Here is a 25,474-nt window from a genome sequence, read left to right as displayed (position 1 = left end):
TCTCGTAGAAATAAGATGAAATTTATCTTAGTGATATTTGTTGTTTGGTTGACTTATTATCAAGTCCTTATCACCATATATTAATGTATAATTTTATGCTCGAGATATATATAACTTAGTATTCATGCTTGAGATATATATATAACTTAGTGTGAGAGTGTGTTGGAGATTTCATATCAATTAGAGATAAAATGAATTTATATCAATGATGTGAATGCAAATCTCATTTTATAAGTGAGTTTCGTAAAATTAAGTTAGATTTAAAGTTCTTTACTTAAGAGCATGAGTTATTTGTATAAGGGTATATAAAAAACATGTTGTACAAAAGACATGTTGTACAAAGCAATTGGTAACTATCGCCTTTACATTCTCTTTATTCTATACAATTCAATATGGCATCAAAAGGAGTTGGCAAGATTTTTCAACAATGGAAGATCCTTGATAAGTGTGGTAATGGTCTATTATTCACACTTATTTGAACCTCTTATTTGTCTTTATATCATATGTTTTGTATTAATTTCATTAAAAGATGTGTGATTTGTATATATTCTTCAAAGATAGATTTAATTTTCTTTGTGTGGATTATTTTGTAGGAAAATAAAAATTTGGAGAAAAATTGGAAGTAGCTACTTAGAGTCTCTCACCTAACCAGTAAAGGCTCTCACCCAACAAGAAAGTTGTGATTGCTCTCAACAAGAGTGAGAAATCACACATGACATAAAGCTATTTTTCGCCTAACGAGAAATCACTTTTTGGAATACTATTAAAATGTCGAGAGTTGAAGAAAAAGAGAAAATTTTCAATGTGGGAACATTGTTGTGACTCAAGATACGGGTTCAGGCACTATTAAGGCTCAAAGACTTCATCTTTCTTCATTCGTTCCACTATTTCAATCTCCTTTTGTGTTCTAGATGTATAGGAGTAACTAACTCCATTTCATTGGGGGTTAGATGTAAACTCTTTGTATCTTTTTCTATACAATAGAAAATCTTTCATTGCTCTTGTGTTTTCTTTATTATTCATGTGCATGATGGAATATCTATGTTTTTTGGTGGTGTCTAATAATTGAAAAAAATGTTTTGGAACCTAGAAATGGATAGAACAACCAAAAGGTTTGGTTCTAGACATGGACTAACATTCTTGGTCATTCTAGACATCTTTTCTTAATGCAAATATTGTATTTAAATATCAAAGGGATTAATATTTTCACATAAAGATTTAGAACTTACCTCAAATGGATTAAGACTTGTATTCTTATGGTGTAAATTCTTGAGTATGTTAGAGATATATTGTGTAGATGATTGCACAAAGTTTAGGTTATGAAATCCAATCCCGATGAGTCTTTTCCCTGATAATTTTATAACTTTAACAATTAGTAATCTTATTTGCTGTCAACTTGTCTTGAATCAACCAATGTTCATATTCATCACTTAAATTAGTAAATAATCATAGTTAGCTAAATAAACACAAATCTCCTAGGAAAATGATACATGGACTTATCATTTTTACTACTTGTACGATTTTGTAAACTTGCCAACAAGTTAACAATCCTTCAAATCCTTTTTTCCTCTTCTTAGAGGCAAATAAATTGTTTAAGAGATCAAGAGTTATTATGAGACTAAAGGTTAACAAGATCAATTACTCGTGGATAATTGAGGGTCAAACTTCAGGACATTTGATCGATCAAAAGTTAACATTAGGAGGATCAAGGATCAAGAGCTCATAGCTTATAGAAGCACGAGAACGATGTTAGTGAAGGACAACATTGCTTTTGAAAGTTAATTGAATATCGCCCAACATCTCTCCTAAGTCTTATTGGTCGTAAACTGGACATAATTATATTCTATAAAGGCATTCGACCAAATGTTTCTTTATGAGATGGATACCATAAAACGGGCATGCAGATCTTGGGAAGCCACAACATTTGATTTTCATCAAGATGACCGTGGAGACATAAAGATTGAAGATATTGATAAATGAAAAAAAAGAGGCATGTGAAAGCAAACATATCAACAATCGACTTGGAGGTTGGTGGAGGGCAATTGCCCAAGCCATGTGGATCTTAAAACCGTTGAAGAGTTCCAAATGGTGATTTAAGGTTAGTTTATAATTTGAATTCAAATATTGCAATTGTTTGGGGAAGGGTTACAAAGTATAAGTAGGTTTATTTTGTATTTTGTAGGGGTTGCAAATTGTGAAACAAATCATACATTCCAAAATAGGAAAAATGGTTAGATTAATGTTGATTGTTCCAATTTGGGTCACCGTTTTCATTTATTTATGTTACAAGTTTCTTTACTTTCCTGCACAAGTTACTTTGACTTAGTGATGATAACATTTCCATCTACCATTGTGTCCCTGTTTGAATTCAACCACATTTACTTTCCACTTCATCCATTCATTATTACGCTAATCCAAAAAATAAACAAAAAGACTGATTGGAGATCCTTGTGGAAGTTCACGCGAGTAACCAATCAAGTTTTTTAAGTGCGTGTGTAAACTTAGTGCATCAAATCAATATTTTTCTTCTAAAATAGATGTTATACATCGATACCCGAGACGTGAACAACACCTAAGTTAGGATTGAAAAACCAAGTGTTTGCTAGCTTTATTATGAAGAACTCTTATAAGAGAGATTTAGTTGTCAAAATCATATTGGAAATCAATCGACCTAAATCATCGAGAAAAACCTCCATAATTCTTATGACCATGGTCTTTTGGTTTCTTAGCCTCTCACCAGTTCAAATTACAATTATGGAATTTGATATGGTGTCAATACCTCACTCAAATCTTTGTTAATAATCTAAAGGCAAAGTGTCTAAAAAAAATATGGTCCTTACTTTGGTTGCAAGTCTATGATCACACTATTGATCCTTGGTTGGAATTTAAGTGAATGTAAATAAATATTGAGTAAAAAATGAAAACGTTGAGCATCATATGAATGACTTGTTTTGTTGACTTGCGTAGACGAATCCCTATATTGAAAGTTGTCAATCTCTTATATGAGTGAAACTAGTGTTGTATATCTATGGTTAACCCTCTCTCAAAAAAAACCCCTTGTTTTAAGCTATATGGATTCTCTCCCATGCCCAATTCCCAATTGATTTTAAGTCAAAATCTTCTCAGACATAGTCTGATACCATTCAAGTTTCTAATGCTGATGTAACTCTAAATCTTGACCACTTCAGGTATATTCTTGTTTACTTCTATTTCAAATTCATTTCACTTTTTGGGACAACTTCCTATATGTTCCATTTAGGCATTTCTTTCTCACTCTTAAGAGACAATAAACAATTCTTATGTTCCTTCCCGATCACGATTTTAAAAAACACTACTCAACCATAATTTTAGCCATAACATTAATGTTTTTTTTAAGTTAAAGAGATAGTAATTATGACCACGTACAACCACATTCATCCATGATTTCCTACAATATTAAGAAATAAAACAAAGTAGCAAGAGGAGTATCAAATTATTACAAGGGTTACCAAATAATTAATCATGTTTATTATACTTTGTTATGTTTTTTTGTCTTTTTCCTCCCTGAACAATTATGCACAGTTTGTTATTACAAGTGTCTAGTTTGTTACAGATGGATTATTTTCCTTACATATACAAGCCTTTCCTTTCTTGTAATGATATCATGGAATCAATGAAACATTTATTCTGAGATTGTATTAGAGCTCTTTGGTTCTCGCTCTTCAGAGACGATAAACAATTCTTATGTTCCTTCCCACTCACGGTTTTTAAAAACACTACTCAACCATAATTTTAGCCATAACATGAGTGTTTTTTTTAAGTTAAAGAGATACTAATTATGACCACGTACAACCACATTCATCCATTTTCCTGCAATATTAAGAAGCAAAACAAAGTACTAAGAGGAATATCAAAATATTACAAGGGCCAAATAATTAATCATGTTTAGTATAATTTGTTTTGTGTTTTTGTCTTTTTCCTCCTTAAACAGTTTTGCACAGTTTGTTATTACAGGTGTCTAGTTTATTACAAATGGATTATTTTCCTTACATATACAAGCCTTTCCTTTCTTATAATGATATCATGGAATCAATGAAACATTTATTTTGAGATTATGTTAGAGCTCTTTCGAGAGTTCTTGTAGCCAAAAACCTATCATACAAATTTGTTCTTTTCTTTTTTCTATCTCTGTTTCTTCTTTTCTACATGGCTAACCAGAGCCCATATACGGTGATTATCTCACTAATCCCTCAAATCCTATATATCTTCATGCCAACGAATCATCATCATAAGCATTAGTTTCACAACCCCTAAATGGACGAACTATCATTCATGGGAAAGAGCTATGAAGCTCGCTCTTCTTTCAAAGAACAAGCTCAAGCTTGTAAATGGTAGTATTTCTTCTCCGTCACCAGCAGATTCGTACTATGGAGTGTGGAAGCGATGCAACAATATGGTTCTTGCTTGGATTCATAGATCCATTGATGATTCCATTCTACAATCCATTATCATGATTGATCAAGCATAAGAGGTTTGGCAAGATCTTCAGGATCAATTTTCTTGAGCCGATATGTTTAGGGTTTCTGATCTTCAGGAAGATATTTTTCCCCTCTAACAAGGCACTCTCATTGTTAGTTAATATTTCACTCAGTTAAAAGGCCTATGCAATGAATTTGAAAATTGCATACATGTTCTCCATTGCAAGTGTTCGATACCCTACACATGTGAAACCATCCAAGCTTATAAAAGATACAAAGATCAAGACTATGTTATTCGTTTCGTCAAAGGGTTAAACGAGCAATTTCCACATGTTAGATCCCAAATTATGCTTCTAGATCCCTTTCCTCCAATAAACAAGGTTTTCTATTTGTCCAACAAGAAAAGAAAATGGATACTACGAAAATGACTGAGTTATCATTTGATGTGAAAACTTTTGTTGTCAACACTGATCAATATACTAGTCTTGGAAGAGGTCTTGTTGTTAATCCAAACCAATATTTTGGATATGGTAGAGGTCGTAGAAATAGAGGTAGGGGTCGTACCATAATCGAAAGAGGCCAAATATCTTCCAACAAACTATGCACTTACTTTTAAAAACCAATCACATAGTTGACACTTGCTATTTTAAGCATGGTTTTCCTTATGGCTACAAGCCTAGACAAAGCAATGCCAATATGTGATGGTTTTCCTCCTAGCTACAACCAAGTTGGGAAATACTATCCTAGGTGATGGTTTTACTCAAGAGCAATATCAAGGTCTTCTCAATTTGCTTTAACAATCCAATTTAGGTAGCTCCAACTCTTCCCATGTTTCCAACCTGACTCATACCACAACTTTGCATACTCATTCCTCTCCTTTAGCAGGTATACCCTGTGATCAATGGCTCATTAATTCTGATCACATGACTTTTAATCTCATAAACTTTCTCATTTTTTCTGAAATTTCACCTATTCTCATTATTTTACCTGATGGATCCAAAATTCATGTAAAAATTTATGGTACTGTGTAACTTTATCCTCTTTTAACCTTAAGAAATGTCTTATACATACTTGACTTCAAGGTCAATTTAATATCTGCTACAAAACTTATTACTGAATCTAATTTTTACCTTATTTTTAACTCTGATTTTTGCTATATTAAACAGACTTTCAATCGGAAGACGATTGATACAGCTAAGCAGCTACAAGGATCATATGTGTTAATGTCTCAAGTAGTGACTTCACCAACCATTAAATCAACTCATTCTCTTTGTTCCTGTAACGTTGTTTCTACCCCTAGACTTTGTTCCCTAGGACTTGGTCATGTGTCAGACTCAAAATTAAAATTATTGTCTACACAATTTCCTTTGGTAACCTTCCGAAATACCTACCCTTATAATGTATGCCAATTTGCTAGAAAAAAGAAGCTTCCTTTTGTTTCTAGTACTACTAAATCAATACAAAATTTTGATCTTTTACATATTGATATTCGAGGACCATGTTCTACAACCTCCATTTCAGGTTATAAATATTTTTTAACCATCATTGATGATTTTTCTCGGTTTACATGGGTCAAATTAATGAAATATAAAGGTGAAACTAGGGATCACTTAAAGAATCTTGTCAATTACATCCCATCAAACTACATGTGTTGAAATGCCTCAACAAAATGGTGTAGTTGAGTGAAAGCATCAGCATATCATGAATTTTGTTTGGGCATTGATGTTTCAAACTAATTTACTAGCATCTCTTTGGTCTTATGCTATCATACACTCGGTTCATCTTATTAATCGATTACCTACACCTTTGTTACAAAATTAGTGTCCTTATACTATTTTTAATAAATAACAACCTGACTTAGGTCATTTAAGAGTTTTTGGTTGTTTAGCCTACTTTACTACTTTGGAACATGGTCGAACCAAATTATCTCTAAGGGTTAGGAAAACTGTTTTTATTGGGTATAAAAAAGGAACTAAAGAATAATTGTTGTATGGTATTCAATCCAGACAAATTTTTGTTTCAAGAAATATGGTCTTTTATGAAAATTCTTTTCCTTTTCAATCAGTGATAAATCTTACATTACTAGTTCAACTCTGCCAAAACCAATTTGTGATAATATTGCATCCTTGGATATAGATGATCTCACCACTTTTTCAAATCAAGAGAGTGTAAATAATTCCAATTCAGTTACTGCTACAACACCACATCCCACAGTTTCACAACCTTCTAGACACTCCATGAGACAAAGAAAACATCCACACTACTTGAGAGATTATCACTACTATCTATCTGTTGCTTCCTATACCAGTCTGTCATATGGTAATCATTCTTCCTATGTACATTATCCTTTATCTACTTTTATTTCTTATAATAAATGCTTCCCTAGTTACATAAATATTTGCTACTATATGTATCTTCCTTAATTGAACAAAAAACATTCACTCAAGCTTCTAAAATGGATTGTTGGGTGCAAGCCATGAATTCTGAAATTAATGCTCTTGAATAAAACCACACTTGAAGGATAATTGATCTTCCTTCCAATAAAAGGCCTGTGGATTGTAAATGAGTTTATAAGATAAAATTCCATGTCAATGGTACCATAAAGAGGCATAAAGCCTGCTTGGTTGCCAAGGGATTCACACAACTTGCAGGAGTAGATTATTTTGATAGTTTTTCTCCTATTGCCAAACTCACAACAATGAGGGTCATTCTTGCCGTAACTGCTGCCAAAAACTGGTTCCTTGACATGCATTTGTCCTTGGCATGACAACTTCTCATCCTAATAAAGTTTGTAAATTAAAAAACTCATTATATAAGTTGAAACAAGCTAGCCAACAATGGTATGCCAAGCTCACCACAACTTTATTAACTTTTAAATTCACACTATCTTCAACTGATAATTCTCTCTTCATAAAGAAAATAAGGGCATCTTTTACTGTATTATTAATCTACGTTGATGACATAGTTCTTGTAGGAAATGATTCTAATGAAATTGAATCTATTAAGGCACACTTAGACCATGAATTCAACATTAAGAATCTTGGGAAACTTCGTTACTTTTTAGGTCTTGAAATATCTCGCTTTTCTATTGGGATTGTGGTTAATCAAATAAAATATGCTCTTGAGTTGCTGAAAGAGAATTATATGCTTGCTGCCAAACCTATATCTATTCTTATGGATCAACCAAATTCAATAGCTCTTCAGGCAATCCTTTATCTGATCCATAACCTTATCACATATTAGTTGGTTAGTTGATGTACCTTACAACCACCAAACCAGACTTAGCTTTTCTTACTCAACAGCTGAGTCAATATGTTTCTCAACCCATGGATACTCATCATAGTGCTGCCATGAGAGGTCTTCGCTACATCAAAGGTTCTCCTACTAAAGGTCTTTATTTTCGTGCCAACTCATCTCTAATTCCTTCAAGTTTTGCTCATTTTGATTGGGGTAGTTGTATTGAAACCCGAAAATCTGTCATTAGGTATTACGTCTTTCTTGGCTCTTCCTTAATTTCTTGGAAAACAAAGAAACAAACAATTGTATCTCGTTTTTCCTCTGAAGTTGAATATAGGGCTCTTGCAGCTTTGAGTTGTGAACTGCAATGACTCCATTTCTTGCTCACTGATTTGCAAGTTCCTCCCACTGCTCCTATTTCAGTGTTTGGTGATAATCAGTCTACTATATACCGGGCTCACAATCCAACTTTTCATGAACAAACAATGCATATAAAGATTGACTGTCATGTCATCCGCGAAAAAAATTCAAAGTGGTATTCTTCGTTTGTTGCCCATTTCTTCTTCTGCACAATTGGCTGATATGTTTACTAAGGCTCTTCATCCCAAAGTTTTCACACAATGCATATCCAAGCTTGGACTTCGATGTTCATAGTCACGCTCGAGGGAAGGTAGTACCAAATAATTAATCATGTTTATTACAATTTGTTGTTTTTGTCTTTTTTCTTTCTAAACAATTTTGCATAGTTTGTTATTACACGTGTCTAGTTTGTTATATATGGATGATTTTCTTCATCCTTACACATAGAGGCTTTGCCTTTTCTGTAATGATATCATGGAATTAATGAAACATTTATTATGCACTCAAAATCTTTGTTATCACCTTTCCATTTCTTTTAATTTAATGGTTATGGTGAGTTACTCTTACTGTAATTTAAAACCTTGTTCCCATAACTACAAAAGCAAGTATTGTAAGAATTGGCTGAATTCAAGTTTTGTGAGTAATACATAATGTTCGTACCTTGTTTTAAATTAAATGTTGTTTTCACTTCTGCGTCCTTTTAACTTCAAGACCTGAAGTTTTTTAATAAGATTGAGAAAGGTAACATTCAAGATGCTCTTCTGAGTGGTTCCACCATATTAGCACTCAAGATTTGTCCATTTAAGTCATCAATAATAAACAATAAATACATTATAATATCGTAAGAGAATCCTGCATTTACATTCCATTGTCAACTTTGCGCTATTGCTAAATAGAATAGTATGCTTGATTTAATCTATACTAGTAGTAGGTGATTGTAGCAGGATTTACCTTGATATTTTTAAGAAACATAAATCAGCATCACATACTATAATATCATTATTTCTTGCTAATGTAGAGAATCAGTTTGTTGTTTTTGGTTTGATGATGTTTGAGAACTAGTTATAACTGACTTTTTGTCACGAGTGCAGAAGAAATACTGGCAAATGAAATGTATGGGAATACCGTTACAGGGGTAGGACACGTGGATGGTAATGATGAAATCATGGTGAATCGCAAAAGTGAGAGGAAAAGAGTAACTAACTCTGCGCTCAAGGATTACGTCTGGGGGTTAAAGTAAATATAATAGGACAAAAATAAGAAAGGAGGGGTGAAATTTATGATCTGTATTCTTCTTCCTCTAGTCCTCTCTGGGATTTCTTCAGTGTCTGTTATGCTTATTCAATTTGTTTTTCCTATTCCGATAACACGGTCTTAGTGTTTTCATACTTCATTGTAAGAAACTCATACTTAATACATAATACGATACAGGGCATTGTTATTCGTTTAATTGTTGGGAGCGTGACTCTGACATTGGTGCTTTCATTGCCACCATGGCTGAGAATACTCGATTGAAGGAGTTGGATGCTAATGTCAAGAAGATTTTGAAGCTCATGGAAAAACGGGATCAAGATTATTCTGTCAGGTTTAAGAAGCTCGAATTAGCTCTCGAGCACGTGACCAGTACGTCATCCATCGATGGCTCGAACTCAAATGTGTTGCATCCCAACCCACAACCCTTTCAGGTGCGCAACATCAAGTTGGATTTCCCACACTTTGATGGATCAAATGTGTTACAATGGATTTTCAAGGCGGAACAATTTTTTGAGTATTACTCTACTCCAGATTTACACCGTTTGACGATTGCCGCTGTGCATATGAACAAGGATGTGGTTCCTTGGTTCCAGATGATGAGTAAGAATAATCCATTTAAATCCTGGGCTGCTTTTACTCGAGTATTGGAGTTGGAATTTGGTCCCTCCCCATTTGAATGTCCCCGCTCTACTTTGTTTAAGCTCTCGCAATTAGGTTCGGTTAACGATTATTACATCGAATTTACTACTTTGGCTAACAGAGTTACGGGGATTACGGTAGATGCACTATTAGATTGTTTCATCAGTGGCTTGAAAACTGATATCTGCCGTGATGTCATTGCCTAGAGTCCTCATTCCCTCCTTAAAGCCGTATCCCTTGCTAAGCTCTACGAGGAAAAATATACCACATCCACCAAACCAGCTTATACCACCACTTATTCCAGACACCTTAACACAAAATCATCCACCTACCTAAACACCAATCAGAAATCAATATCCCTACTTGCAATTCTGCCTAACCCTTCCCAGAAACCTTTTAACCAACTCCCTAAATCATCCAATATCAAAAAGATATCTCCATTAGAAATGCAAATCAGACGTGAGAAGGGCCTTTGTTATACATGTGACGATAAATTTTCCCTTACACATCGTTGTCCTAACAAACAATACATATTACTTCATATAGAGGAAGATGACGATCCACCTCCAGATTTAGAACCGCCAGACCCAATATCAGTTCCTTATCCTGATGTTACCCCCGAGCATCATGTTTCTTTTAATGTCTTCAACGGCTCCTCCAGTTTGGGCACTATGCGATTTCATGGATCGATTAACGGTGTCACTGTCCAAATCTTGCTTGATAGTGGGAGTTCCGACAATTTTTTACAACCATGCTTGGCTCATTATTTGAAATTATCTATTGAGCCCATTCCTAGTTTTCAGGTTCTGGTTGGTAATGGAAATTCCCTCACAGTGGAAGGATTGGTCAAAGATGTGAAGGTCATAATCCAGGGACATACTATCAAATTGCCAGTTTATTTTCTTCCTGTCTCAGGTGCAGATGTTGTTTTAGGGGCTGCTTGGCTTTCTACATTGGGACCCCATGTCTCAGATTATAGTGCTTTGACCTTGAAATTCTATTTGGAGGGTGAATTTGTTACACTACATGGTGATCAGTCTAACTTACCACGTCCAGCTCAGTTTCACCATATCAGACAAATGTGCAACACTCATGCCATTGCAGAATTTTATACACTGCAATTTCAGTCCTAGGAGGTTCCTTCTGATCAATGGCTTGACTTACCTGCTGACATTCATCCGGATTTGGCTCGGTTGCTTCATACCTACAAAAGGGTGTTTGACAAACCCCTCCGGACCGGTCCCACAACCATGCTATTCCCTTAATTCCAGATAGTCAGCCTATTAAGGTCCGTCCTTATCGATACCCTCACAGCCAAAAGGAACAGATCGAGAAAATGGTTGCGGAAATGATACATGAGGGAATCATAGCCCCGAGCACCAATCCTTTTTCTTCACCGATTCTCTTGGTTAAAAAAAAGGATGGGGCATGACGTTTTTGCACTGATTATAGAGCATTAAATGCCATAACAATCAAAGATTCTTTCCCTATTCCTACTGTTGATGAATTGCTTGATGAACTCTTTGGAGCTAAATACTTTTCTAAGTTAGATCTTCATTCGGGATACCATCAAATACTTGTATCTCCAGAGGATAGATTTAAAACAACTTTTAGGACACACCAAGGCCATTATGAATGGCTTGTCATGCCATTTGGCCTCACCAACGCACCAGCCACCTTTCAAAGTTTAATGAATTCGGTGTTCCAAGGGCTGCTTCGCAAATCAGTATTGGTGTTCTTTGACGAAATACTGGTTTATAGCCCATCGTGGTCTTCACACTTGCAACACTTAGAAGCTGTCTTACAACTCCTTCAGCATCACCACCTTTTTGCCAAGTTGTCAAAATGCCATTTTGGCTTGGAGGAGGTTGATTATCTGGGTCATACATTATCAAGCAATGGCGTTACCATGGATCAGCATAAAATCCAAGCTGTTTTGGATTGGCCACTTCCCCAGTCCATTAAACAACTACGAGGCTTCCTTGGACTCACGGGGTATTATTGGCAATTTATTAAAGGGTATGCTGTTATAGCTTCCCCATTAACTAATCTCTTAAAGAAAGACCAATTTCATTGGGCATCTGCTGCTACTGAAGCTTTTCACAATCTCAAGCGAGCTATTACTGAGGCTCCCGTCTTGGCCCTTCCTGATTTTACTAAGCCGTTTATATTGGAAACTGGCACCTCTAGTACAGGTATTGGTGCGATTCTGAGTCAAGCCCATCACCCCATTGCATTTTTTTCAAAAAAATTATCTCCACAAATGCAGAAACAATCAGCTTACGTGTGAGAGTTTTATGCCATTACCGAAGCTATAGCTAAATTTCGTCATTATTTGTTGGGACATAAATTTATTATCCGCACTAATCAGCAAAGTTTGCGCAACCTAACTGATCAAACCATCCAGACCGCGGAGCAACAGGCATGGCTTCCTAAATTCCTCGGATATGATTTCACCATAGAGTACAAGCCTGGTTGTGACAATCTTGCTGTCGATGCCTTATCTCGGTCTTTCTTTCTGGCTATTTCTCAACCTCAGTGGGATATCATTCCTAAGGTGCGGGCCGCTATTATTGCTGATCCCAAATTGTCAGAAATACTTTACTTATGTATTCAGGGAAATCCTCCTCACCCGAATTATTCTACGCACGACCAGTTACTATTTTGGAAGAACAGGTTGGTTCTTCTTCCCAACCATCCTCTGATACAACAAGTTCTGAATGAATTTCATAATTCCCCTATTGGAGGCCATTCGGGCAGAGCTAGGACATTGGCTAGAGTTTCTTCGCAGTTTTATTGGCATGGTATGCAAAAGGATATTAAATTTTTTGTCCAACATTGTTTGCTTTGTCAACAAGCTAAGACTGCTAATTCTTTACCTGCTGGAATGCTCTAACCCTTGCCAATTCCAGTACAGATTTGGGAAGATTTAGCTATGGATTTTATTGTTGGCTTACCTCCTTCACACGGTTTTACTGTAATTTTGGTGGTCGTTGACCGTTTATCTAAATATGGTCATTTTGCTTCACTCAAAGCCGATTATTCGAGCACGATAGCCGACATCTTCATGCATTCCATTGTTAAATTACATGGTATGCCAAAGTCCATTGTTTCGGATCGTGATTGAGTATTCACTAGCAAATTTTGGCAGCAACTGTTTAAGTTGACTGGGACCACTTTGGCTATGAGCACCGCATATCACCCGCAATCCGATGGTCAATCCGAGGCACTTAACAGATGTTTGGAAATGTACTTAAGATGTTTCACAGTTGACAATCCCAAAAGCTGGAGTAAGTTACTCTCATGAGCTGAGTTTTGGTACAATACCTCATTTCACTCCAGCATTGGTATGACTCCTTTCAAAGCAGTTTATGGTCGACATCCTCCCACAATTACCAAGTATACTCTAGACCATAAAGACCCTCCTTCTTTACAGGATTTATTGTTGCACCGTGACTTAGTTATCAGCCAGTTGAAGAATAATTTGCAAAAAGCTAAGCATTATATGAAGAAATATGCAGATAGGAAACGCTTACAGTTGGAGTTTAACATTGGTGATTTGGTTTTAGTTAAGCTTCAACCTTATAGGCAACACTCAGTTGCTTTGCGCAAAAATCAGAAATTGGGACTTAGATATTTTGGTCCTTTTCCAGTTTTGTAGAAAATTGGTTCTGTGGCTTACAAACTCCTTCTTCCAGCTTCTGCCAAGATTCATCCTGTGTTTCATGTTTCTTTGTTGAAGCCTTGCAAAGGTGAACATCAAAAAACGTATGTTCCTCTTCCACTATTGACGGGTGAATTTGGTCCTATTGTTCAACCATCTAAGATATTGCAGTCCAGAATTATTTTACGTGGCCATGATCAGATTCCGTAGGTTTTGGTACAATGGGAAGGATTGGATATGACTAAAGCTACTTGGGAAGATCTATCATTCGTCCAGGATGTTTATCCTAACTTCAACCTTGGGGACAAGGTTGATTTTTATGGGGGAGGAAATGTCACGAGTGCAGAAGAAATACTGGCAAATGAAATGCATGGGAATACCGTTACAGGGGTGGGACACGTGGATGGTAATGATGAAATCATGGTGAATCGCAAAAGTGAGAGTAAAAGAGTAACTAACTCTGCGCTCAAGGATTACGTATGGGGGTTAAAGTAAATATAATAGGACAAAAATAAGAAAGGAGGGGTGGAATTTATGATCTGTATTCTTCTTCCTCTGACCCTCTCTGGGATTTCTTTAGTGTCTGTTATGCTTATTCAATTTGTTTTTCCTATTCCGATAACACGGTCGTAGTGTTTTCATACTTCATTGTAAGAAACTCATACTTAATACATAATACGATACAGGGCATTGTTATTCGTTTAATTGTTGGGAGCGTGACTCTGACACTTTTTTACACCAAAAGATGTCAATCATCTGTTCTCCAGATAGAAAGGCTTCGGAAAAAGTTTGTAGCTGAATAAAAACATCAGCATCTCCTTAAAGTGGCCATAGCTTGGTCTTTGAAAGAAAACTTTCAATCATATGTTCCAATCTCATTTTGTAGATTTCGAGCCTACACTGTTGCCTTCACCAAATGGCTTCAACAGTTTGAACAAGTTTCCATTTGAGTTTCTTTATTAAAAAGAGCTAGAGTACAATGCCTTTATGCTATTCATCACACTTGCATTTAGAAGAATTTCTTGAACACATAGATCCCTCACCCGTTTAATATATTTCCTCTTCTATCAGCTACAACAGCTACCTAAGACCCAATATCGTAATTCCGATTACCTTGATTATGGCAAACTAACTGTTTCATATATATCCTTCTTCTGTCAAGTTTCCACAGAATTTGAACCTCAATTTTATGCTCAAACAGTCAACTTTGCACATTACAGAGGAATTGCAACAAGTATTATTCCACTTCCACTCGATAAACACACAATTGGTTGTAGATGCCTTAACAAAATTAAGCACAAGGCAGATGGGTCTAAGGACTGATGCATGGCCATTTGATAAAAAACGAATTCACACAAGCTGGTTTGGATTTTACAGAAACATTTTCCTCTAGTGGCAAAAATTACAACACTACTGTCCTTTCATTGGTTGCGGTAAATGGCGCATTTAGCTATATATCAACAATGCATTTCTAAATGGAGATTTAGTATATAAGATTTATACGGAAATTCCTCAAGGATACCATCCTTCACATGATTCTCCAAATTAGGGGGAGAACTTACAGGGGGAGTTTATGGCTTGAGGGAAGCCTCAAGACAATGGTTAACCAAACACCAAGTTTACAACAACTTTTCTGCAGCATTGTTCTGAAAGTTGGAATGAGAAAAACCTCTCAAAAAGCAAATAAGCCCTCTTTTTACTTGAGATACTGATTAATTGGATGAAGACCTCTGCCACCACCAACAAACCCCAATCTAAAATTAACACAGCTTTTGTTGGATGCATAAACATCTTATTGGCAGCTTTAACTGACAATATCAAGACCACACATTAGCTATGTTGTGCATAAACTGAGTCCACTTGTCTCTCAACCTCGCACTACTCGCTTTGATGTGGCTCATCAGCTGCTGCAATACATCAAAAAGCACCCGTCCCCTGGTCAAGGAAATCTATTTTCTGCTATGTCCAGTCTTCATTTACAGTCTTCTGCTAATTTTGACTGGGAAATTTGTCCTTATCTTATACAAGGAAATCTGCAACTGGGTTTTGGTGTCTTCATTGAGGATTCTCTAGTTTCTTGGAAGCCCAAAAGCATACCACCATATGTAGATGCTCTGCTGAAGCTGAGTATAGTCACTGGCTGAAGTTGCTTTGCTAGTGAACTAACATGGTTCTCACAAAACTTCTACCAAAATCCTCACTCTAACTGTTATTAGAACATCTTCCTCCCGTATTGAGGGGAGTATTACAGTTAAGATACTTAGTTGAAATCCGTTAGAACTGTTAATTTAGTAGTTCCTTTTATACATCTGTTATTTGCATCTATAAGCCTATTGTTTATATCATTTATATCAGTCAGTCAGTCAATCAATGAGAATAATTTTCTTTCACCCTTTTCATTCTTTTGGATTCAATAACTTGCGGCCACAATCTGCCCTAGCCAAACCAGAAAATGGGACAGAAAATCTAAGTTATTGTGTATCAGAGTTAGCTGTGAGAAACGAACCAAGAATTGGAAACATTTGTGGTTATTAAGCATTTTTTATTTTATTTCCAATTTGGTATGATTCATCTTAACTATCGTAATACAAACATACCATGTCTGTGTTGGCCACAAAGGCACAACCACGTCGAAGAGTGGTTCAAGTATCCTTGATCAGTTCCAAGATGATAGCAGGAAGATATCCGTCATTATTAGAACCCATATCAAATTTATCCACCACAATAAAATATAGCAACTTTCATGACTTTTATTCCTAAGTAAAGGAGATAAATAGTACTACTAATTTAGATCGGTTTAGTTGTCAATATGAATCCAGAATAAAAACTGAAGACTAAAACACATAGAAGCTCAATAATTACAGTGAAGGAAAGACATGATTTATATAACAAGCACAGAAGCTCCAAAATTGTCCTCCCGGAGCCCTTATACAACTAGAAACATACAAAGCAAAATACCAAAGCAAGATTCCTAAGAGAAAACTGAAAATGAAACTAAAAGGAAACCCAACAAGTCTAGTAACGAATCTGGCAATCTTGGCCCCTTGCATGCATGTCTTACTGTACAACAACATAACAATAAAGCAGACAACTCAAGGCCGGAACTGTACCAAATTACGTCCTTCAAAGTTTCAAAGTCAAATCTGGTGTTGAGTTCTCTATTTCTACAGGTGGATTAACCCCAGTAAAACTCAAATCTGAACTTCCAGTCAGTATGAAATTCTGATGACTATCACCAGCCTCGACAACCTGACGAAAACTACCCGGCCACAACAAATCTGACTCATCATCTTCCAAGAATATTGGGATGCCAACATACCCTTGATCAAATCTTGCGTTGCTTTTTATCTCAGGAGTCCTCATTGTTGGTGAGAAGCCATGGTGCAGTGAAGAGTGTGCCTTTACTCCTAAGGACCTAAAGGAACCATGCAGAGGGAGAGATGCTAGATTGGCATACCTTTCAGAGAAAAATCCCATTCTCAAAGCCCTTTTTGCTAATGTTCTTTCTCTCTTGTGGGCATTCTGGTGTCCACCAAGAGCCTGAGAGCTGAAAAATTTGCGCTTACAGTAATTGCAAGAGAAGACTCGTGATATGGTCGCTGCTGTGGTTTGAGAAGCAGGTTCATTGCTGCTCTCGCTAGTGCTTGAGAATGAGAATCCTATTGAATCTCTTCCCCCTGGCTCACTGTTCTTGAAGTTGAGAGTTAAGTCAAGTGAAATAGCATCTGAATTAGGATGACTCCCAATTGGATTTGTGGTGTGGGAAATGTTAGTGAGGCTGTCACTACAAGGACCTATAGAGGTTTCTTGAATAGAAACATTGGAAGCAACCTGGCTGCTAACTTCAGATTCATATTCTGCATGTGCCTCAACTTCAAGATCAAAGTTTGGTTTCATGATGTAGCTGTGCTCAAGTTAGAAGCTAATTTAACAAATAGGAGTGGGAGTTAACCACCAGATTATCCAGAATGAAATCTATTTCTGAGCTTGCTCTGGGATATTTACTTTATCCTGCAATTAGTTAAGCCAAGAAAATCAATCAGCTCATTAAGCAATCATAACAAAAATCTTGAATCAATACTGATACTGTGAAAGATGACTAGATACTCATCCAAGTACCGTGTTTTATGAATCCTATGGCTTAAAAATGAACTTTCCCTGCTGGAAAAGCATTTCTAGTTGGTGCTTGTTTGTTTCATTATATGTTTGGCCAGCCAAATGGGATATTGGATTGGTAACTACAAATGGGTTTCGTAGCAGTGATCGTAACTCTACTCAAATCTGCTAACAAAACCATGATTTAATTGCCTTTTCGGAATTTGTTATGACATATTCGGTTGAAAAATGTAATGTTTAAAAACTACTACTATTTTCAACACAAAAATTCAACCATCCTATATTCTAGCTTTTTCAGACTTGCCGACTAAAAATTCATATAAACAAGAATGCCGAGTGCTTAATAGGAAACATTCAAAGCCATCCGATTTACGAAAGTATGATCGAATATTTGAAATTAGGGTGAAATCAGATTGTAGAATACAATTCTAAAATCTTTAGCAAGGAACTCATACTGTCTGAATCTTCTTCACATATGCTTGTTGTAAGTGATTAGCAAGGACATGCCATGAAGTTCATGAATAATTAATTAGCCAATATCAGTGTTTTCACATTTCATCATGGCCAAAAGTATCATCAAAATCCTGTAATTGTTAACTATATTTAGTAATATACTATATCTATTTTGAAATCAATGTTGAATCTGGTATGGAGATTCTTTCTTATTATATATTTCCAAGGACTCATTGACCAAGGAGATTGAACGTCATGAGTGTCTCCTGATGAAAGAGAGAGAGAGAGAGAGAGGACGAAGCACCCAGAAAAAACTTGAACACCATCAGTTTGTAAGAGCAAGTCAAAGCTTGGAGACAGTAAGACCATCATTCAGCACACAAAACAGAGACAAAGAAGAACATTAATATGGAGATCCAACAACATCAACATATCGAAAACAAAGAACTGCATGAAGATGGTTGTTTCATCTTAGTCCCTCTCAATTTTAGAATTAAATCTACCTGGACTTCCATTCTGTATAAACAAACACCCAGTATAGCAACAAAGAAAGCCTACTTATGACAGTTTAGAGAGGAAAATTACTCTGGAGGCTTGGCTAGAGAGGCAGATTTTGGTGGAGGCAAAACGGGGCAGGCACTGATGCGATGACACAAAGTTTGAAGGTAAAATCCACATACCATTTCCTTTATTCAGTGATTCAGAGTCATCTAAACCCAAGAAAGAGTTGAGAGAAGCAAAAGTGAAAACCAAAGTAAGACAAACAGTACTTACTTAAGTACATAGATGAGAGTGCAAGAAGGTTGCATACCTTCTCAAATTTCAAGATCAACTGAAAGTGGCCTGCTTCTGAAATCACCTAAAAACTGCTTTGAAATCGGAGACATCTGTTTCCAGTGTAGCTTTCCTAGCTATGACTGTTTATGAGAAGACAAAATTGGTCATTGAGTTTTCTATGTTTCTGAAACACTAATAGAGGGTAAGGTGTGGGCTTAGATATTTTTTTCTTTTTTATTTAACAAGTTTAACTGAAAAGGAATAAAAAGCAAAGAAGGAGTAAATGGGGAGAGAGAGACATAGAGATGGTGGGTATTGCTGTTTAATTATGGGAAAGAACAGGTAAGAAAGAAGTGGAGAGTTAGGGAACAGAGAAGTCAGAGGAAGAAAAGGAGGTTTTGGGATATATAAAAAGAGAGTGGGAGATATGATCAAATTAATAATGTGCTACAGTATTTTCAGTGTCTCTTAGTTAGTGTACTCTAATCTTTTTTTTTTCATTAAGTAAATAGTCTATAAAACGGTGCTTTTAAATTGTTATCTCATTACAACTTGCCATAAATGAAAATTTTGTCCATGACTGTGCAAAAAAGTTTATGCTAAGAACAACATATAAAAATCTAAACTTTTTTGTTTTCCTTCTGCAAAAATTTAGACTTTTCTGAGAAAGCTAACAAGTGAGAAGCAGTTACAAAGTTGAAAGTAGAAGTAGGTTGATGAGGAAGAACCGAAAAACAGGCCAACAACAGTGTAGTCATTATTCCCACCAAAGATTCTGAAGCCTCTAGCTTTCTTTCTCTCTCCATCTTCACCACTTCAAAAGTGTTTCAGATAACACCAATGCATGGGGTCAGATTTCAAAGTTTCATGTTTGGTTCCATCTAGCACGTCTAGCATAACTACTCTTCCCATCCTATTCGGACCATCCATATATTATTCATGATTCATGTACTATGATATGACATCATTTGTTTCTTAACAACTCCACTCACAATAAATAATGCAACTCCTGTCCTTCACTTCCCAACAACCCTTTTTTACATAGTATTTATGAATTATGTGAACCCCCTCGCTGTTTTTTTCTTTCTAAATTCCATTTCTGCTCCTTCAACTTGCTTTCGGGTTTTAGATAGAATTATAAAGAGACACCAATTAAAGCATCTTGTTATTAATTTATTCACTTAGAAGACGGTTTGGGTTTGTTTTTCACGAGCATCTTAGAACATACATAACTTGTGTGTACCGTTTTCATTTATATCAGAATTCAAATTTCATTTAATAATTTACATAGAATTTGTATTAAAAGATTGACAAATGCTGCTATCTATTGCTTTTGAGTATTGCTTCATCATATTTGGGAAAGAAATAAAGTTCTTCCATATCTCAAGATTCCTAAAATTTATGGGATTTAATTGTATAATCATGACATGGATGTCATGATATGAATGTTTGATATTGTTGTATTCAAGAGTTTAGTAAATCATTTGAGTATGGAAGAATTTAGGAAAACCTTAAAGTCAGAGTATTCATTGTCAATATATTATCTTTCTGAAGTGTAGTCTTTATTTATATTAACGGTTTCTTCTTTAGAGTTGCAATTATGTGTCTATAATAGCAATTTTCTTACTATTATTTTCTTTTCTTAGTACGACATTCTTTTTTTTATAAGATGAATATTGATCCTTATGTTTTGGATCAACATCTTTTTATTATTCCTGCACCTTTTTTATTATAATGTAATTAATCCTCTTCATCTTTATATTCATCTGTCATTGACCAACATCCTTTGAATTTTTGTGATTGGTGAGTGTATCGTATGAAATATGAACCAAGCGGTTACTGAATAAAGCCGATCGGTCTATCTGCTATTGGTCAACCTGGTCAAATGGTTTGGGCCGTAATTGGGTCAGCGCTTAAGTTGTTACTGGGTCAACAGTCCAGCAGATGACAAAAATAATCAAAGAATATCTAATTATAGATATTGATAAGCAGATTATAAACAACCAACCGGATTTTCAAGTAATCTGTTTATATCTTATTCTGTTTATATTTTATTGGGCTTGTATCAGCTCAGGATCCATGAGGTAAATTATAAATACAAAGTCAGGTAGGTTTTCACTTATGCTCAATTCACACTCTAAAACGTTCCATTCACATTCTACTCACGCTCTATTGAGTTCATAATACTCAATTATCATAATATCAAGGCAACCGCGCGGTCCCCACTGAAGGCCGAGCAGTCGAAGAGGAGCGAGCGGCTCAGATTGAAGGAAAGCGAGCGACTTCGACAATTCAGGCCTTCAGAGGCAAGGAGAATACGTCAGAAAGGTTGGTGTCTCGGTCCCACAAAATATCTACCGAATCAGTGAGTGTAGTTAACACCACATAATTTAGTTAATAACATAGCATTCAAGTCTATTTTTTTGGCTCATTTAATACTATATCATCCAAGTCAAATTTTTCATGAGTTTAATTAACAATACATCAACACAATAATTTCATTTACTAGTGAGCTCACTGTACACATTAGTATTCAAATTAATTTTTTTTATAGGTGAGCTTAATTAACACCACATTTTCCCATAAATTTTTTTCTTTTATAATTGAGCTCAATTAACACCATACCATAGAAGTTGATTTGTTGGACAAGTGAACTCAAAAAACATATATGATTTGACCTTTTTTTTATTGGAACCCACTTAACATTATATCATCCTATTTAACTTTTTCTTATAGGTGAGCTTACTTATAATTCGAGTTGATTTTTTTGATAGTTGAGTTTAGTTAACACTATATCATTTAAGTCAATGTTTTGGTAAATAAGTTCAATTAACATCATATTATTTGAGTTGATTTGTTTATAGATGAACTCAATTAACACCATATTATCACAATAGATTTTTCATGGAAATGGATTAAGTAAAATTTTCAAAAGAAAAGTTAAAAATTGAGCAAAATTAACCAAAGTTACGCAACATTTTCCAAGAAAAAGTCACTAAATCTATTCCATTTTTGATAGGTTAACTTAATTAAGACACGATCATAGCACTATATAACACTAGTAGAATATTTGCTTTTAAAATCGCACCTTATACTTCGTTTTATAACAAACCGGTGCCTAATAAAACGCGATGGCAAAATTGAAAATAAGTTCAATTTATACGCCTCGGTTTCATGATCACCCGAAGCATAATGGTGATATCACCTCGCTGCTCTCAAAACCGGTGCCTAAAACCACGTCTACTATTTCGGTTACTCCGAAAACCGAAGCATAAACCCTCTACTCTCCCACTGACCACGCCTGACACGCCTGAACACACAACTGACAGCTATACGAAATAGGTATACTGCTTCGGTCTCTCTCAGAACCGAAGCATAAACACACTGCCACCTCTACACCTCTACCACAAAATAGGTAAACCCTCTACTCTCGCCCTCTGCCATCTCGCACTCTCGCCCTCTGCCCTCTGCCCTCTCGCCCTCTCGCCCTCTCGCCTCCAATTTCTCTTCTCCACCAAACCCCAACATCAGGGCACGCCGCAAGCCGCCGTTCAACCACGCCGTCGGCCGCTGCCGTTCCACGGTGCTCGAGAGAGGGATCTCCTCATTGCAAGCCTTTCATCGTCACGGTAAGCCTTTTACACTCACATAATCATCTCCATTTCTTCTATCCTTCATTTTCCACCGAAACATTGATAGATCTAAACCCTCCATTAGGGTTTCTTCTCCTTTTCACCATTTCCCTTCGATTCCACCGATTAAAAGCTTGTTTTCACCCTTAGAAACTTTTTCCACCGATTAAACTTTGATTTACACTGATCAATCGGTCCATAATAAGTTTCCTTTTTCTTCTAGGGTTTCTAGGGCGGAAGAGGGCTTTAAGGGCGGCGACGGCGGCAGTGGATGGAGGTTTGCGAGCAGTGGCGAGGCTGTTGTTGTTGTTGGGGTCGAGGAGGACGAGGCGTTTGCAGAGGCATGCGGGACAGAAGCCGTTTGCAGAGGTGGAGGGATGGCGGGCCTGCGGCGGTTGGGGTTTGGAGGAGCAAAAGCTCACACGGTAAATCTCAGGCTTTTGTATTTTACAAACCTTTGGACCTTTGACCACGCCGTTGGGAAGAATAGAGAAACTTGACTTTCTGTTTCACCATGTGCGAAGAGGAAGAAATTTGGCTTCTCTGGCTTTCCTGTTTCATCTCTGAGTTTCTTCTGTTGTTGTAATATTGCTTTTGAGTATGTAATTTTGTTGCTTCTGTAGAGAGAATTTTGACATTGGATGTTGTAATATTGTGTCTTGTAATATTGTTGTTTCATCTGAGTATGTAATATTGTTGTTTCATCTGAGTATGTAATTTGTTGTTTCATCTGAGTATGTAATTTGTTGTTTCATCTCTGAGTTTCATCTTTGGCTTTCTGTTTCATTTTTAACGTTTTTCAGTTTGGGGTTCTGGAGTTTGAAATTAGAATCTGAAAAAAAAAAATCTTACTACCTCGGTTTAGGTTCTAAACGAAGCTGTAGAATCAGAAAACAAACACGTTACTGCCTCGGTTATTCAAAAACCGAGACATAAATCTTATCTTTTTTAACCCAGTTCACAACCGAAGCATAAAACCTACCCCTTTTTACCTCGTTGGTATATACTTCGGTTGTAGAACCGGTGCCTATAACCAAAAGTAATCGGTGTCATATCCTCTTAATGTACTAGTGTAAGGATAAAGACCTATAAACTTATTATCTTAATATAAACTTATTATCTCAATATTTTTTATTAAAGGTGGTGTTAATATCGGTATTCAACTTAGGTCTCATTAGTGTTGAATGTCTACTCAAAAGTTGAGTATTTAATATTAGTATTTTTGTCTATTTAATGTATTGTATTTATTTATGAGTTTCTCTTCTATTAAAATTGTAATTAACGTCCACCACTCCTTTCTTTCTTATTTTCTCAATTATAATATTTTTTATTATGTTGGTATCTTCTTTCTTTATTTGATTATGGTATATATCAATATTTACAATTAGATCCCATAATCTTAATTTTGAGACATGAAAAAGTTTATATAAAAGATCGAGATACCACTTTTAATCTAAAATTTTAAAATAATGAGTTTGTAGGTCCTTCTATTTTTATATTATTCATTTTATTATTTTTATTCCATATATGACTTCCACCTAATCTTGAATTTCTAACATGATATTGTGATCATATATGATTATATCCAATCAGGTTAATTTTATATAATTCGGAAAATACACATTTAAAAATGTAATTCCAAGAGAGTAGAAATAGAGGATAAAGGATTTGTTAACTTAGTTATTGTACCCAAATGATTACTAATATTATCCAAGAAAAATAAAGTACAAATTTTCTCTTCTTAGAAACTATATTGGAGTCGGAATGAAGTCATTGGACATGAAAATATAGCTAAACCAAGTGGCAAATGGAAGTGGAACATATATTGTTGTTTGTTCGGGTAAAAGGATAACAATTTGGACCATTACGTAGGATATAGGAAACCAAGTGGATATAATCGAGCCAAGAAAGGAATGAGATTGGAGGGTTTGCATTCCATGGCCTTCAATCTCCATCATTAACATGACAGTTTTTAAAAGATAATGGTATGGTCCATTATTCCACGCACGAAATTATAGAAACATAATGGCCATAGATCCAACATTTGCTCTTTTTCAACTAGCAACCGCCCTTTTTCTTTCCTTAATTTGATCTTTAATATCAACCACGCGACTTCTCATCCCTTGCTTGTGATGAGTATATGGGTCACACAAATCCATCATGCTACACTATCTAACACTATCATCACTCACAATCCTATATATCTTTCACAAAAGGGAAAGCTACCACCTTCACTTCTTTAATATCACCCATGCCCTTAATATCATCATTTCAAATAATTAACATTTTTTACCCACACATGCAATTGTCTCACCACAACTTCTCTTCAATTATTACGTCGACACCCACAACACTGCTTCAACTGATAGCAAAAACCTTTTATTTCAACCGTTACTAACTTCTTATACTTTTCGGTTCACTCAAAATCACATATATCAAGCTTTTAGAAATCTAAGTGAGTTCAAGTTTGATATTGAATAGAAATGAGAAAATAAAGTACGGTATAAATGTGAAAGATTCGTTAACACATTATCTTAAAATTTTGAGTAAAGAGCAATGTTAAATCCTTATGTAGTTGGGTTTATGTAAGACAACAATATAACAGTAATAGAATTTGGGAAGGAGAATGAAATGAAGTTATAATGGTTTTCGTAATATCCTCTGTAAAAAAACGTCCTCCCAATATTCTGAGTATAAAAGTTCATATAACAGAAAAGGAAATGGCAGCAGTGAAGAAATGCACAGGACAAAAAGAAGAAGTCAGAGAATACGTAAATGACAGAACACCCTCCCTCCTCTAACAAACTTCTATTTAATGAATCCCCGTCCAATCATAATCATTGAGTCTAATATTCTTTTTCCTCACGCGCCTGCTTCCACGTGTT

General features: G+C 35.6%; 2 protein-coding genes across 3 annotated transcripts; one reads left to right on the top strand and one right to left on the bottom strand.

Moving 5' to 3' along the window:
• The first annotated feature begins 4,881 nt into the window (after nucleotides 1-4,881).
• Nucleotides 4,882-8,065, top strand: LOC128197872 (uncharacterized mitochondrial protein AtMg00810-like). The gene is made up of 3 exons (XM_052880711.1): nucleotides 4,882-5,008; nucleotides 7,432-7,661; nucleotides 7,760-8,065. The coding sequence occupies exons 1-3, from the start codon at nucleotides 4,882-4,884 to the stop codon at nucleotides 8,063-8,065; spliced, it is 663 nt and encodes a 220-aa protein (XP_052736671.1).
• Nucleotides 8,066-16,439: 8,374 nt separating this feature from the next.
• On the bottom strand, nucleotides 16,440-19,364 carry LOC108336347 (zinc finger protein 4). 2 transcript variants are annotated; one of them, XM_017572767.2, is made up of 3 exons: nucleotides 18,992-19,364; nucleotides 18,766-18,890; nucleotides 16,440-17,622 (listed from the first exon to the last, which is right to left on the bottom strand). In XM_017572767.2, exon 3 carries the CDS (start codon nucleotides 17,506-17,508, stop codon nucleotides 16,735-16,737), a length of 774 nt encoding a protein of 257 aa, XP_017428256.1. In that variant the 5' UTR covers nucleotides 17,509-17,622; nucleotides 18,766-18,890; nucleotides 18,992-19,364; the 3' UTR covers nucleotides 16,440-16,734. The 2 variants fall into 2 exon arrangements, with proteins under 2 accessions (XP_017428256.1, XP_017428255.1); XM_017572766.2 differs by lacking the exon at nucleotides 18,766-18,890.
• Between the last annotated feature and the right edge of the window lie 6,110 nt (nucleotides 19,365-25,474).

The sequence above is a fragment of the Vigna angularis genome, chromosome 7 (genome assembly GCF_016808095.1).
Source record: "Vigna angularis cultivar LongXiaoDou No.4 chromosome 7, ASM1680809v1, whole genome shotgun sequence".
Lineage (NCBI taxonomy): Eukaryota > Viridiplantae > Streptophyta > Magnoliopsida > Fabales > Fabaceae > Vigna > Vigna angularis.
Note: the sequence above shows the minus strand (reverse complement) of the source record. Positions and strands in the feature narration are given on the sequence as shown.

Excerpts from the sequence above, each read along its gene's own strand:
- LOC108336347 (XM_017572767.2), bottom strand. The coding sequence starts at position 17,508 with ATGAAACCAAACTTTGATCTTGAAGTTGAGGCACATGCAGAATATGAA.
- LOC128197872 (XM_052880711.1), top strand. The coding sequence starts at position 4,882 with ATGACTGAGTTATCATTTGATGTGAAAACTTTTGTTGTCAACACTGAT. Across the intron at positions 5,009-7,431 it reads TAGAGGTCGTAGAAATAGAG|GAAATGATTCTAATGAAATT; the intron begins GTAGGGGTCGTA and ends TAGTTCTTGTAG. Across the intron at positions 7,662-7,759 it reads CAAATTCAATAGCTCTTCAG|CTGAGTCAATATGTTTCTCA; the intron begins GCAATCCTTTAT and ends CTTACTCAACAG.